This window comes from Danio rerio, chromosome 12, assembly GCF_049306965.1.
Source record: "Danio rerio strain Tuebingen ecotype United States chromosome 12, GRCz12tu, whole genome shotgun sequence".
In the NCBI taxonomy this organism is placed as follows: Eukaryota; Metazoa; Chordata; class Actinopteri; order Cypriniformes; family Danionidae; genus Danio; species Danio rerio.
The window spans coordinates 20,696,031-20,711,715 of record NC_133187.1 but is presented as its reverse complement, the minus strand read 5'-3'; the positions used below and the strand labels follow the sequence as shown (position 1 = coordinate 20,711,715).

General features: G+C 35.4%; 1 protein-coding gene across 16 annotated transcripts in view; it reads right to left on the bottom strand.

Moving 5' to 3' along the window:
• Window positions 1-4: 4 nt before the first annotated feature.
• The window catches only part of kctd17 (potassium channel tetramerization domain containing 17), a 26,967-nt gene continuing 11,286 nt past the window's right edge, over window positions 5-15,685 (bottom strand). Inside the window, exons 2-8 of one of the 16 annotated variants that reach the window (XR_012387955.1) lie at window positions 13,832-13,940; window positions 9,684-9,775; window positions 9,281-9,427; window positions 6,890-7,015; window positions 6,531-6,665; window positions 3,692-3,897; window positions 5-1,857 (exon numbers count right to left, since the gene is read on the bottom strand). Coding sequence is in view for 11 of the 16 variants with exons in the window: in XM_005156177.6 (XP_005156234.1) it covers window positions 6,555-6,665; window positions 6,890-7,015; window positions 9,281-9,427; window positions 9,684-9,775; window positions 13,832-13,940 (585 nt within the window). In the remaining 5 variants the exon portion in view is untranslated. Of the gene's footprint in view, window positions 3,898-6,530; window positions 6,666-6,889; window positions 7,016-9,280; window positions 9,428-9,683; window positions 9,776-13,831; window positions 13,941-15,685 lie in introns of all 16 variants that reach the window. The other 15 variants (XR_012387956.1, XR_012387957.1, XR_012387958.1 and 12 more) reach the window with 15 other exon arrangements.

Genomic DNA, 15,685 nt, shown 5'->3' with positions numbered 1-15,685 from the left:
ATTATTTTTTTGAAAAAGAAACTAAACTTTATTTGAAGAATTTTGGTAGCTATTTACACAATAATGCTTGCTTGAACATCTACTTCATGATTGTTTTCGTTGCTAAAGATATTCTCCTGACTAAATAGTCAAACATTAATCCAGTTTTCTTTGGTGTACATAAACTATTAAGGGTCTGTGCCAGATTAAAACAAGCCCCCTTTAGACAAAAAGAGCATTACTGAACTTGAGGAGTTTGTTTCAACAGGCTTACTGTGCGCTCAATGCAATGTAAATATAGTTTACAAATAAGTACATATGTAAAGAAAAAACTGAATAAATAACAAAATTCAACACCATGAAAAAGAGAAACAACATATTCCTTTTCAGTTAATAAATATGGAAAAGCTCAAAGTGGAAATAGGGCATACAAACCGCTTATAAATAATAGAGAAAATTGTCACAAAAACCAAAGACAAAACAAACTGTGCCCTGACAAGTAACATAATCTGACATTTAGCAAATAAAAAAGAACACATATATGGCACAGTATGATCAAAAAAGTCCAAGGCCTTGAGAATGAACACATAAAATATACAACTTGAAAAGCAAAACACATTTCTGAAATCTATTGCAATAGTACAACTTGTTCAACACACCCAGTACAAAGTTTAAAGAGACTACTGTACTGCACTGACACCAATAAGATATGTATCAAAAACTTCTGCTGCTTCTACTATCATGTACACACACACACACACACGTTTGTTAATGGAGTAAATGATATCATCTCTGTTTCATGCATGTCACTATTCTCAGTCTAGTTTTTATGCCTACAGTTCTTGAAGACAGTAGCAGAATCGATCGACCCAGTAACTCACTGAACTACAAAATTGTGCTGCAAATGCCTGTTTCCTCTGTATAAATGCATTAGAATCAGATTACACTGTGATACTGTTTACAAAAAGATCTTTTCAACTCAAATTTGACTAATAATTCTGTCAATGAACCATGACAGAAAAATATTTTGCCTGTTCAAATGTACAGTGGCCCCAAAAAGTCACCATGAACACTTGAGTCACATTTAAAAACAAAGAACTTCATTGCATTCAAGAGAAACAATTGATTCCCTCGCCAATCTTTTCTCATTACATTTAATTGACAAACTCTACTTGGTTAGCTTTTCTGTGATTAAATCCAAAAACATTCATGCTTACTGTGGCAGAAGTGAACACAAATGTGTTTTTAGGGGCACAGTATTTATGCAAACTTGTGCAAAACCACAACATATTTAAGAAATAAGCTTAGGCATGTAAATGAGCCCACAGCACATACAAATTTTGCACAGCTCAAGGCTAAATTGAGCTAAAGGTGCTTGATTGAGTTGTAGAATTGAGGCATGTTGATTTGAACGATTTCGATTGCCAGACTTAAACGCCATTCACATGACCAGCAACACGCAACCATTCATTTCAATGGCGAGCTTGTGATTTTTGTCAATCTCAGGCTACGCGAACAACAGCGAGTATTGGCAACTTTAAGCAAATAAAGAGTGACTTTAGGGTGCAACAGCCAATGGAAGCATCAGTAGAGCTCACGTGATCCTCTCTCAGCCATATTCTCAGTGCTGCAGACCTACATCTTTGCAATTAAGCATTTCATGTACTGATTCTGTTTATGTTTTGTGGTTTGATAACCACAGTGTTTATATATAGCTGAAAAAACTCATTAACTGACTGAGAATATCATTCAAAAACATTAACTAAAGTAACCTCAAGGTGGGAATGCCCACTAGAGACTTCAATCGCCACCCAGGAAGAAAAGCAGCTACGAAGTCACTGGTAGTGTGAACGGAGCTTCCTTCAGAAGAAATTGAACCTTAAAAGGATAGTACACACAAAAATAAACATTAGTTCACCCCCCACTTTTCAAACATGTTTGAATTTCTTTTTGTTGAACACAAAAGAAGATATTTTGAAGAATGTTGGAAACCAGTAGCCAATGACTTCCAATGTAGCTTTTCAATGAGCATGAATACAAATTATGCACACAACTGAATTAGATATATTTCATCTGATAAGAACAAATATGCCTAAACTACAGTGGTAACATGTTTGCTGATATATTACAGTATGCAAAAAAATTAAAAAATAAATAAATCATGTAATAACAAAAAACAGTGGCATTAATAGACAAACCAGCAGACTGAACACAGTAAAACATCAGAAACGTTGTTTTGGTCATTCTAAAAGGCCTTACCCAAAGACTGCCATTGTTATTATTACCTACCAGAAGCATCTTGAGCATCCCATAGACGGGTTGCAGCTCTAAAAGCCATTGCACATTCATTGTGTTTGTCTTCATCTTCTGAGACTCAAGTAATTTTATATACAGTTGAAGTAAGAATTATTAATTAAAAATAATAATAAAAATTCTATTTTAAATATTTCCCAAATTATGTTTAACAGAGTAAGGAATATTTTACAGTATGTCTAATAATATTTTTTTCTTCTAGAGAAAGTCTTATTTGTTTTATTTCGGCTAGAATAAAAGCAGTTTTTTTATCCTCCAAAAGCCATTTTGAGGTCAATATTGCTACATCCTTTAAGCAAAAAATGTGTCCGATTGTTAACAGAACAAACCATCCTTATACAAAGATAGTTTAATTATCTAATTTACCATAACCTGTAGAATTAACCTAGTTAAGCCTTTAAATTGCACTTTAAGCTGATACTAGTATCTTGAAAAATAAATAGTACGGTATTATATATACTGCCATCATGGCAAAGAAAGGTTATTATAACTGTTATATTTAAACTAAAATCTTCTTTCCATTAAACAGAAATTAGAGGAAAAAACTAAATAGGGGGCTAATAATACTGACTTCAACTTTATAAGGAAAAAGGTTCACGGTGAAAGGTTTCCTAAGAAAGAAATTTCCATTTGTCTCTTTGACATTTGGCAACGGTTATCAGGAAGTGATGATTTTGTTCTCTTAAAGTTTTTTCGCAAATGTTTTATGCAATTTCAGGTTTGCACATGAATCTAATCGCATCTTTGGATTGAATCCAGTTTCCAACATTTTTCTAAATATCTTCTTTTGTGTTCAACAGAGAAAGATATAAAAATCAAAGATTTGTAACCACTAGAGTGAGAGTAAACGGTGATTAAATCTTCATTTTTTGGATGAACTATCTCTTCCACACATGTGACAGTATAAGCACGTTAGCTGAAAATAAACTAACTTCATTAGAAGTAAACGGGACCTATTCAAAATCTTCAAACAGCATACAAACACAACCAAAATGTTCAGGAGCCCTATTAAATCTAGCGACCTCCAATGAAATCATGACCTTCTAGCCGGCGCCAACCACTATCGAAATAAACTGCCACAGATTGTAAATGGGGTAAAGTGGACCGCTGGTGGTCTGCCAGCCTGGAGCTGCTGGCACTTTACCCAGAGCTGATGCTAGATTAACAGGACATGGTCTGAGTATACCACAGTAAATGTGCAAAACCTAAACAGTAGATGCAGTCTCCTATCCACACAGCCTTTATATTATAAATTACAAATTCTATTTCTGACCAATCCCAAGTTGTTTAAATGCATGATTTTAACTTGAATATCCCATAAATAACTAGGTTGCACTCTTTGGTAAAGGTCATGTACTAAGTTGCTAACTTTCTATGTAACTGTGTCTTTTCCTAATACCTCAGGTGCCTTTTGTTGAATTTGTTTAATTTCTTTTTTTGCTGCTGGTTGTGAAGGTCTTGTTTTCCGCTAATACCCGTTGTTAAAGTCACCAAATCTAAAAAAGTATGGCTATAAAAACAGCATCATGAGCACATGATAAAATGGTTATCTAAAAAAATAAAGTTCTTTGTATTCTACATCCGGGACCCATGGATCTGGAACAGCTGAAAAAGAGTTGAAAAACATATTAGTGTCACAGCAATGCAGCTCTGTCCAAAAGGTTGAGGTCAGTAGTTTTTTTATTACATTTTTATATTTATTACATTTTTTTCCTAGCAAAAATATTAAGCCCCATCAATTTTAACCATGATTTACAGAAGATACCTATTATAATGTAGGTGGAGATAAAGTTTAGAGGTGTTTTTTTAAAATATAATACTAATTTGATGACATATTAAATTACTCTTTTTAAAGGCGGAGTGAACAGGAAATAGCTAAAGTGTTTATTCCAGTATGTTGATGCGCTTCCAATAGACTCTGCACAGCTAGTGTTTTCAGCCAGCAATAAACTTCTGGTGCGAGCTTAATGCTACTGATTTCAGTTTCACAAGGTTCCTTTTACAGCATCGATGTTGTAATATAATTAAAATATAACGAGTTAAATAGACTTTTAAATAGGCTTTTTTAAAATAGACCAGTTGGATAGCATTTTAGTTGTTCTAGCGTAAAACTGTTAAAAGAAACTCCATTGAAAATACTGAGGTAAAATAAATGTACATATTTAAAGACATGGCAGGGGAAAATATAATTTAATGCAGAGCTTCTTGTGGGGTCTGAGACCCACTTTATATTGTATATCTTACAGATTGTGAAGATCACTGATTTTTAAATTAATCAGATCTTAAATGTGACAATTTTATAATGCAAGACAGTTCACCGGAAGCGCTTGGGCTGGCTGACTGAAAATTAAAAGTCTGTGTGCATAAACCCTCACTGAAATAGAATTTTTCTTTTTGCGAATCATTCGCTCATTGCAAACTAACCGTACGAGAGGCTTAAGAATGTGGTTAAGAATATTGCGACTGAAGCCGTCAAACTGACATCAACAGAGAAGGACCACTACGCTAAAGATGTCAGCAAAGTGTCAGACTTTGAAGATTACCAAAACAAAATTTCGGTTAATTAACTTGAATCAATTAATTTCAAATATCAAATAATTTCATACAGATTTTCAGGATCATGGTGCACATGGAGCATTATTTCACCCATATTTTGACATCAGTCATTTTACTTCACTATTTTACATTTAAATGCCTGCCACGCAAATAAAATTACTTTTGCAAATGCAATTTTAATTGAAACCAAAATCAAGTCATTTTCTCATTTCAATTATACGCAGTGCTTTTGAAACTTCTTTTAAGAACCTAAAAATATTAAGCAGCTCAACTTTTTTTTTCAACATTAATATAAATAAAAATAATAATAAAAATAATCGACATATTGGACTCATTTCAGATCATGTGATACTGATGACCAGATTAATGATGTAAAAAATTCAACACAATTCATGACAAGAATTAAATACATTAAAATATACTTACATACAGTTATTTAAAATATATTACTGCTTTGATTAAGGCCTAATTCCAATTCTATTTCTGTTTTACTAATGGCCAAAAAAATATTAATTTGTGCATCTCCTGACTTATGGCTGTTGTAGATGGTGTATTCTGGGAAATTTTTATACCCCTTGGTTTCGAGTGTAGTCCTGAAAAATCTCAGTTTCAAGGGCTATCTAGCCCTTCCCCTTAGCCCTACGCCGTCAAACTAAAAAGAACTGGGACACTCCTACCCCTTCACGTGAATGCACAAAATGAGGAAAAGAATTAAGGGGAAGGGGTAAAGGGGTAGAACTAGGATTGGGCCAAATGCAAACCTGATGAGTGACGCATTTAAAAAACATTTTTAAAAAAAAGCTTATGACCCCAAACTTTTGAACGGTAGTATTAACACAAAATCTCTAATGATTTCTGATAATGACAGAGTGTGAAATAAGCCTCCGCTCCTAGTATGCTCCATGTAATTATGACAGATCGTTTTTGCTGAAGATGTGGATATGAGTGGGAATGGCAGTGACTCATGGGCAATTTATGGAACAGACGCTGTGCTAAATATTAAACAGTCATTCGGTTGAGTCATTCGGTCACCATTTCTGGTCTTGTGACCTTTACTAAAAACCCCATTTTAAAATGACATCTATTCAAATTGATATTCACAGCTCAGTACCAAGCAACAGTTTGTCTGCACACATTTTGTTCAAAATAACTACATAAAGGGATAGTTCACCCAAAAATGAATATTTACTCACGCTCATCCTTTTTGAATTCTTTCTGCTCTTGAACACAAAAGAAAATATATCGAAGAAAGCTAAAAACTAGTAACCACTGACTTCCACAGTAGGAAAAACAAATACCATGGAAGTTAATGGTTATGGGTTTCCAGCAAGATATCTTCTTTAGTGTTCAAGAGAAGAAAGAAACTCATAAAGGTTTGGAACAAGTGAAGTATCCCTTTAAAAAGGAAAATCATGCTTGGTTTTTGCTAGGAGATGAAGGTTATTGCATTTCATTGCAAATTGTCCTCATAAAAGACGAGTGAAACTATCCATACAAGTGCTTCTTGAATATTTATAAATCTGAAGACCATTTTATTAGCCAAACAATGGAATATGCATGTAGAATCATTTCTTTGTTTATCTCTAATGTAGTGCACTGAGATGCAATTCACCAACACTCTCTGACTTGTAGAGTTTTGTGGATCTACCACTAACACAACCAACACGACAGCATATCCTCACCAATTCCTTTGACTCAAGTTTCTGCTAATCTCTAATCCACTCATTGGGGGATGAATTTCTCTCTCCCTCTTCCCGCTCCTCCTCCTCCACCTCCTCTTCCTCCCTCGCTCCATCCTCCTCTTGTGTGTCCGACGTCTTGTTGTTTTATGAATGGACAACAGGATGAACAGAAACCAGCACGACAGATGATGGCATAGCAAAAAAAATTGAACAAATCATGAATTTGTGTAGTAGAAATGATCTTAAAGCTGCTGATGTGGAATGAGATGGGAAGTGTGCATGTTTTTGTGGCACTGGCAGCTGTGGTTACAGTGAATGTGAAGTGCTATGGCTGTGCATGTGTGCGTAGGAGCTCCAACCTTAGTTTTGTGGCTCTGCTCGGTCCCCAAACCTCCAGCCGAGGTGTGTAACTCTTTTGACACCACACAGAGAAATTCAGCCTGGTCCTCCGTTCCGTAGCTGTAAGATGAGCCAATGTTCACCATCTTGAAATCCAAGAAACCAGAGAGAAAGAAAGAGAAAGAGAAGGCCTTTTATTATGATAGGTAATTAAGATCTGAGGATTGGGGTGAGGACCATGAAGGAAAACATTAACGTGGATCAAATGCCTAATGAGTTGCACCAAAAACATTCTTTTTGTGATGTTTAGAGATACGCCAAATTGGTCTAGTCAAAGTCGATTCGACAAACTAAAAACATCAGCCAACAGTGTTTTTAAAGGTCCCATGAAATTGAAATAAAGTTTTTTAGTATTGTGTGTTTTAAAGACATCTATAAGCTAGTGTGCTCTAAAACGGTTACAAAATTCGTTTAGAAGATATAAACAACACCTGCACACGTCATCATGAGGGATGGGTACCGAATCTCAGTACTTTATAAAGTACGGTATCGGTGCTGCATTATAAAAGACTGAAGTATCAATAAGTTCTGACGTTAACGGTCCTGCTATCGGTACTGGAGAATTATTGCTGAATAAACATTACTTACAGCAACATAATTTAACTGACCAACCTTTTTTAATTTGCGATATTTGATATTCGTCTGCACAGTTAGCAATCTCACATGTGAAATGCTCATTTTCACTTTCGTGCGAGAAGTATAAAATCCTTCACAGCTTGTAAGCTTGCATGACACCGACAATGCCTGTTGCAACAAACACAAGTTGTTTTCTTGTATAAACGGAAACGCAAGCAATCTGGTTAAGTGAAAGTGTCTTTTAAAAGTGCATTAACTGCAATAAACAGTAATGAAAATTGCCTAGCTACTAACGGTAACGTTACATCATCCTTTGTTATGCCAGCAGTCAATGACCTAAATTAGTCTAATATTATTAATTAATAAACACACACATTCTATACATATTTCTATACAGGAGTTATTATTATGGATTATAGACATGAAATTTATGTGGTTTTAAAAGTCGTTTTATTTTTATAAAGCATGACGGTAAAACACGAACGTCATTATGAATGCATCAAAACATATGCTTGTTTGTTGTTAAAATTCTTAATAATTGCAAAAAATACCAATTTGTGCATCTCCTGACTTGCATGTGCAGCCATGTTGCCATTGTAGCTGGTGTATCTACCCTTGGGTTATCTAGCCCTTCTCCTTAGCCCTACACTTTCAAGCTAAAGAGAATTAGGACACTCCCACTTCTTCACGTGAATACGCAAAACTAGAGATAAGAGCTAATGGGTAGAATTGGGATTGGGCCCAACTTTGAAACCTTCAGTACCACAGAACCTTTAAGTGTTTAAAGGTAGACCTAGGTAAACCTTTAAATGATGGTTTCTTTTTATAATTATGCATAATGTTTTCTACCGTTTTTCAATGTTATGAACAGTTATTCCATAAGACATTATGGATTATTTCATATTACATTATTTTGCTTTTTTGCACCAATGTTGTTTAGGTCCTTCAAAATATCTTTTGAGCTTTTTTGATAAGAAAGAACAAAATTATTGCAAGCTAAATAATCCCTTAAAAAAACTATGTTTTTCTCACGGTAGAAACTCATAACTAGAAGATACCAAGTCAGAATGAGAAAGCCAATAAAAGCAGTACAAATATTTGCAAGACATTCTCAGAATTGGAACTTTGTTGCAATCACGTTCTTCAAATGGAGAGATACAGTATAACTTGGATTTGTGAGGGGAAAAAGACCATGCTGCGGGAAATTAGGAAGAATAAAACTTGCGAGACGTAAACTAATAATAAAAGTCTGATCAGATATGCCATATATATATATTTAATTCAAAAACAGTATGCGAGAAGTACCCGGATGACCTACTACTTCTGGCGAAATTCTAAACTGTGCATCCAATGCATGCTGCGTGCATCCATGATGCAGAGCGAGAGAATTCATAAATGGGAGTGAATCGACACAACTAATGCGGGTAGGTTATGCTATCATGATCAAATGGTAGATGTAGTATGTCTGAGTTCCATTCATACTGCTCACATTCATACTGTATAGAAAGCCCTTTCTAACGGTCGAGCAGTAAATTCAAATTTAAATGCAGTACCTACTGAGTAGTAGTCTAGCCATAGTCTGCCATTAAAAAAACATAATATTATTAACAAAAATTGGTGCAACTGACCTTGTAAAATCCCTTTGAATAAAAAATCCAAAAGTTTAATTTGACACTTTAGCTACATTACTGGACTCTGAATCTGAGGGGAGAATTGGACACTGGGAGCATTAGGATCAGGGGAAGGGATATCAACTCCGTGTCAGTCCAACCCACAGTCCAGAGCAGTCCGGGGCGGGGTTTTCGGCAGGCGCGCACGCTGACCTGCTCAAACTTCCAGCCGTCCGACATGGTGGACACCATCTGGGTCAGTTCCTCTTCCTGACACTGCAACACCCGATACACATGCTTCGGCGGTACCTGCTGTATGAGAAACACAGGGTGAAAACAGTGCGAGCAAGAAATGCAGTGGGATGATGCCAATAGGAGAGTATGAAAAAAAATAAAATAAAAGAGCGAGAGTGGGCGGAGGACTGGTGGCTGTTGCATAAGCACACAAATATAGTCACAAATGTACAGTAGAATAAGAGATTAACTGAAATATAGTACTTGGAGAAAAATAACAGATAGAAGGAAGCAAATGCACTGTATTGGAGGCTCGATAAAGGTTTGCTCATACCTGCGTGGCCTTTGAGTCGCGTTCAAGAATCCTCTCTTTGATTAATTTAATCAGCGGTGTGATGTTGTAGAATTCTGCCTCCTCCAGCACACCTGAAGGCACAGACACACTCTTTAAAAAAATGTCGATTTTATTACAGATTTTTATTACTATGCGTTTTTCCAACTAAATAATGTTGCAAACTGAAGACAATGCAAGAAATGAATTATTGTAAATGCTACTAAGAAATTGAAAGGTATGTTTATGCACATCATTTTCAGCTCAAATTAAATGTGTGTCTTATGCAGAGTTTACACCTTTCAAAGTTCACCGTTGTTCTCACAATATTGTTGCAGTGTTCACACTGCGTGATGGATCAGTGACAGGCCGATACACACTGCATGACTATACCATTTAAATAATCACTGACAGCTTTGTCTGGCTCGCAAACACATAAAAAGTGATAAGGAAATAACTCAAGATCAGGCGTGAGACTGAAATAGTAGCCTGCATAACGTTTGCCATTCAAATGGTCTGTGCGCTGATTTGCAGCAAAATGGCAAAAATATGGATGAATATTTCTGATTTGTTTCTGTTTAATGTTATTGTAACGCTTACTTCTTCTGAGATTGTGGTCTAGAGATCCCTGCTGCCCTGTATCTTGCTCTTCATTTGCTGAAGGTCTTTGCTGCGGCCTTTTTCCAGTCAGCATTCATTTCATAAACCTGATTTTAAATTTGTGACAGATATTTAGCATGTATCTCACGGCCAACAGCTGTTCTCTTAAACCAGCTCTTTAATTGTTCAGAATGTGTGATTATCATTTAAGTAAATGAGCACAGACTTTCAAACGATTTTGGGCATTTTTCTGCGATTTCTCAAAATCTGTTGGCGAGTGAAAACCAGAGCTTAAATTGTGCAGTGTGAACTCTGCATTTTACATTTATTTACATGACAACAGTGTTTTGTGAGCCTAAAATCAAGCTTTTAAAACATGAAACACATAATGTGTTAATGCACATTTGTACAACACGAGTTCAATTTAAGAATTCCTTAATTCGCTTTAGGTGGATTTATATTCGTGTGAAAGGATTTATGGGAATAATATAAATACATTTGCACAAAAAACTCTGACATAGTGAACATTATACCATCCTTACATTTAGAGCTAAACGATTTTTGATCAAATGAAGATCATTACCAGTATTTATTTTGTTGCATTAGGTTTTCAAACAAGATGCTTCGATCAAATTTAAACAAACGTCATAAAAAATTTGGTAAGATATTGATATCATATGCTAAAATAAAGGTCAATATTGAGACATTTTTGATTATCCTTCCACAAGCTTCTTACAATAGTTTGAAGGAATTTTGGCCCATTCCTCCTGACAGAATTGGTGTAACGGAGTCAGATTTGTTGGGGAAAAAAATAAACCGCGGTTAATAATTCTAACTTCAACTGTTTATACATACATACATACATACATACATACACACATATCCAGTTGAAGTCAGAACTATTAGCCCCCTTGAATTATTACATTTCCTGTTTATTTTTTCCCCAATTTTGGTTTAACGTAAAGAAGATTTTTTCATCACATTTCTAAACATAATAGTTTTAATAACTCATTTCTAAAAACTGAATTATTTTATCTTTGCCATGATGACAGTAAATAATATTTGACTAGATATTTTTCAAGAGACTTCTGTACAGTTTAAAGTGTCATTTAAAGGCTAAGTTAATTAGGTTAACTTGGCAGGTTAGGTTAATTAGGCAAGTTATTGTATAATGATGGTTTGTTCTGTAGACTATCGGAAAAAAAAGCTTAACGGGGCTAATAAATTCGACCTTAAAAGTGTTTTTTTTTCTTTTAATTAAAAACTGCTTTTATTCTAGCCAAACTGAAAACAAATAAGACTTTCTCCAGAGAAAAAATATTATCAGACATACTGTAAAATTTTCCTTGCTCTGTTAAACATCATTTGGGAAGTATTTTTAAAACAAATTGTAAAAATCAAAGGGGGATAATAATTCTGACTTCGACTGCAAAAAAATATATATACATGCAAAACATTCTACCCACGCAGCTCCTGACTGAGGTCTTAAGAAGTGAATCGATTAATCTTTGCAACAAACTATATGTTATTTACAGCTGTATTACCCGTTATTCGCAGCTGGTGCATCCTCAAACAAAATCCAAGTGCGTCACCTTGTGTGTGATTTTTGTAGCCGCGAATATGTCATTATGCAACATGGCACACAAAGACAAAATTTACATTTTAGGTTTTAGGTGAATTACACCTAATCAATACAGTAAGCTGACTCTCAACACCATTCGCAGTCTGTCCATGTTGCATAGCAACATATAGTAAATGGTGTAGAATCATAGAAATTCAGATCCTGATCAGGTCAAATGAACATAGCAATCTTTTACTGAATAATTGTGCAGCTCTACTTATCTTGTTTACTGTTGCTTACTAGGTTTCCAATACTAGAGTCGGCCGCACCGAAGTTAAGTTTTTTTTTTCTTTTTTGTGAACTATGAAAAGATTTGCTTCCAGGGTTTCTAGAAGTTAAATTTACAACTTTAAGACATTTTAAGACCATTATGAATAAAATTTCAGACTCAAATGGCCCTAAACGTTAAGGGTTTTTTCGAATGTTAATTTATTAACATTAATTAATAATACAAATTAATAATACAATAATAATAATAATTTAATAATTAAAACAATTAATATTTTAGTTCATTCTGAGCAAAAAAAATTAAATATTGTGTCAAAACAAGCAAGCTCTAGTTGTATACAGACACTTTATTTCAACATTACCATTCTTAAAATATAAAAACCAAAATTGAAAAAATGTTTTGAAGGTTTTAAAAACTATAATAAATTAAATGCATGCACAACAGTCTGTCCAGGTCAGCTCACTTAGCAGTAAATACATGGAGAACTTTTAAATAAATGTTAATTTGCCTAAAATTCTGATTTTGATATTTAAGACTTTACAACGCTTCACACTAGTCTTTATCCATCTTCATGTCATAATAATCTAATCAAAAAAATCACACTTATCCCTGGTTTAGGTGCTGTGCATATTCTAATGAAAATGAGCCGCTTCATCACTGCTTTTTAAAGGTCTATGGAATTTAAACAAAAAGTTTAGATGTTTGGTTAGTTTCAGTCTGTTCGTTTTAAGCAAATCTGATAGCAAAACTGACAAAATTTGTGTTTATAAAAAAATATAAAGTAGGGCTTTACGATGCCGCAGAGGGTAGCACAATCGCCTCACAGCAAGAAGGTCGCTGGTTCAAGCCTCGGCTGGGTCAGTTCCTGTTTCTGTGTAGATTTTGCATGTTCTCCTAGCAGTGTTCTCATGGGTTTCCTCCACAAGTCCAAAGACATGTGGTAGGTGAATTGAATAAGCTTAATTGGCTGTAGTGTATGTGTGTGAATGCAAGAGTGTATGGGTTTTCCAATGATGGGTAGAACATGGAAGGGCATCCTCTGCATAAGAATGAGTTGGAGGTTCATTCCGCTGCGATATATCGGCATGTGATCATATGCAATAGTCACATCGCAGGATCTGCAATGTTGAGAATTATAATTTGCATGTGCTTTTAGGCCTGTGAGTGTATGAGGATTTTAAAAGCAATCAGCCATAAGAAATTTGAACATTTATAACGTTAATATTGATTAATTTTACTGAATTGTTTGTACAACAAAGACTATCCAGTATTATTTTACATTTAGTTATTTAATTACTGTGCCTGCAGAAAACCAAAAAACATAGTTTATTTCTTTTTTTTCATCATTGTATTTATGCTTGTAGATGGTTTATTATATTTTACGCATGATTCGCTCCCCTACAGAATCATCCCAATTAACTTCTTTCGAAATAGACCTATTCAAGTCATCTGGTGAAATTGTATTCATATTGCAAAATAACAAAATATTGCAGATTGTCTGATTTTTACAATATCCTGCAGCTCTATGATAAAAAAACCCCAACACAAAACATTTTATATGCCACAATAACAATATAGCGCCGATGCATCCCTAATTGTAATGCACTGATATTAAAATATTCACAATACTAAACAGAACAACATAAAAATAAATCCATTTGAAAATGCACAGACTGACAACAGTTCTGAAAGAAAACAGACCTTCTTCTGCCAGCTCCTTGTTATAAACCAGCTTTCCATGTCGCAGATAGTTGAGTATGGGACCAAAATAAGTAGGGTCTCGGTCGATCACATAAGCACCAGTTTCATCCTACAAAAACAGATCATCAAATACGTAATATTAATACATGTGTATTTTATTCTCAAATCTTGTAACGTTTGACAAATATTAGATGATTAATAATTAATAATGCAGTAACAATAGGTAAATTCCCTATGTGAATGCATCACTGACTCAGTGCTGAAGCGCTTTAACTGATGTACATGATGCACTGAACAGTGAATAACCCCAGGGGCTAAAAATGTGACTTGGCACAAGAGAGAAAAGCATTAAAGGAAAGGGCATGTGGAAAGTGGCAGTGAGTGGAGGTCGCATTAGCATGGCCTCAGTCTTTGTCCCAGTATGGGTGAGGGTCCCCTGTCTGCAATGAATTAACCTTAAGAGCAGTAGTGAGACAGGACTCCATGTGGGCTGTAACATGCCCTACAGGAAACATTACACAACACGCCCAGGACACGCGCACAAGAGGAGTCACAGAATACACAGAAGCACATTAGGGTGAAAGAGGCAAAAAAAGAGAAAAAAAGGAAAGGGAAAAATGTTGGCATAACAGCAGACTGAACTGAAGCACTGCAATAGAAAACAAAAAAGTGAGAGATAGAAAAGAGATTCACAGCTTAAATAGAAAATGAACATTCAAAAAATTATAATACTACTCTATTATTTTTGAACATTAAAAATAACTTTAAACTAATGATTTTTGAATATTCTGAAATAAAATAGTAAGATGTAAAATGATGTAATGATTCACCGGAGGTGACGTGGTGGCGCAGTGAGAGTAGCACGTTTGCCTGACAGCGAGATTCAAACCACGGCTGGGTCAGTTGGCATTTCATTGGCATGTTTTCCCCGTGTTCGCATCCTCCGGTTTCCCCCAAGTCTAAAGACATGCGGTACAGGTGAATTGGTTATGGTAAAATTGACCATAGTGTACAAGTGTGTTTTGATGTATCCCAGTTATGGGTTGCAGCTGGAGGGGCATCCGCTATGTAAAAGCATTTGCTGGATAAGTTGGCGGTTCATTCCACTGTGGTGATCCCAGATTAACATAGGGACGAACCCTACAAGAAAATGAATGAATGTATAAATGAATGATTCACCGGTTGAAAATAGTTTCAAATATGTGACAATTCAAGTGGTTAGAAACATTGAACAAATTGCGATTTTGAACAGAGGATGCGCTGTGTTTACAGGCACAAACTCGCTTTACCTGCACATCAGCGGCGAGGAAGAGGTGGGGCGTCATAGTAAAATGACAGCAGTAAAGTGTGCCAGACAAAATGCCAACTGTGTGCAACCTGTGTGCAACACATGGCCACACCTGCTTTAATTATTCAATGAATTATTTGATTCTTCATTTTATTTCCAATGGGCACTCCTAGTCCTCCATATGTTACACAATATGTGCTAAAAGTGGGTCAAAAATCACATCGTATTCTAACATTACAACATTCATTCATTCATTTTCTTTTTGGCTTACGTTTTTAATCTGGAGTCACCGCAGCGAAATGAACCGCCAACTTATCCAGCATATGTCCAGCCGCAAACCATCACTGGGAAACCCATACCCTTTCATATTCACATACATACACTATGGCCAATTTAGCTTATTCAATTCACCCATAGTGCATGTCTTTGGACTGCGGGGAAAACCGGAGCACCAGGAGGAAATCCACGCCAACTAGGGGAGAACATGCAAACTCCACACAGAAATGCCAACTGACCCAGCTGGGGCTCGAACCAGTGACCTTCTTGCTGTAAGGCGATTGTGCTAC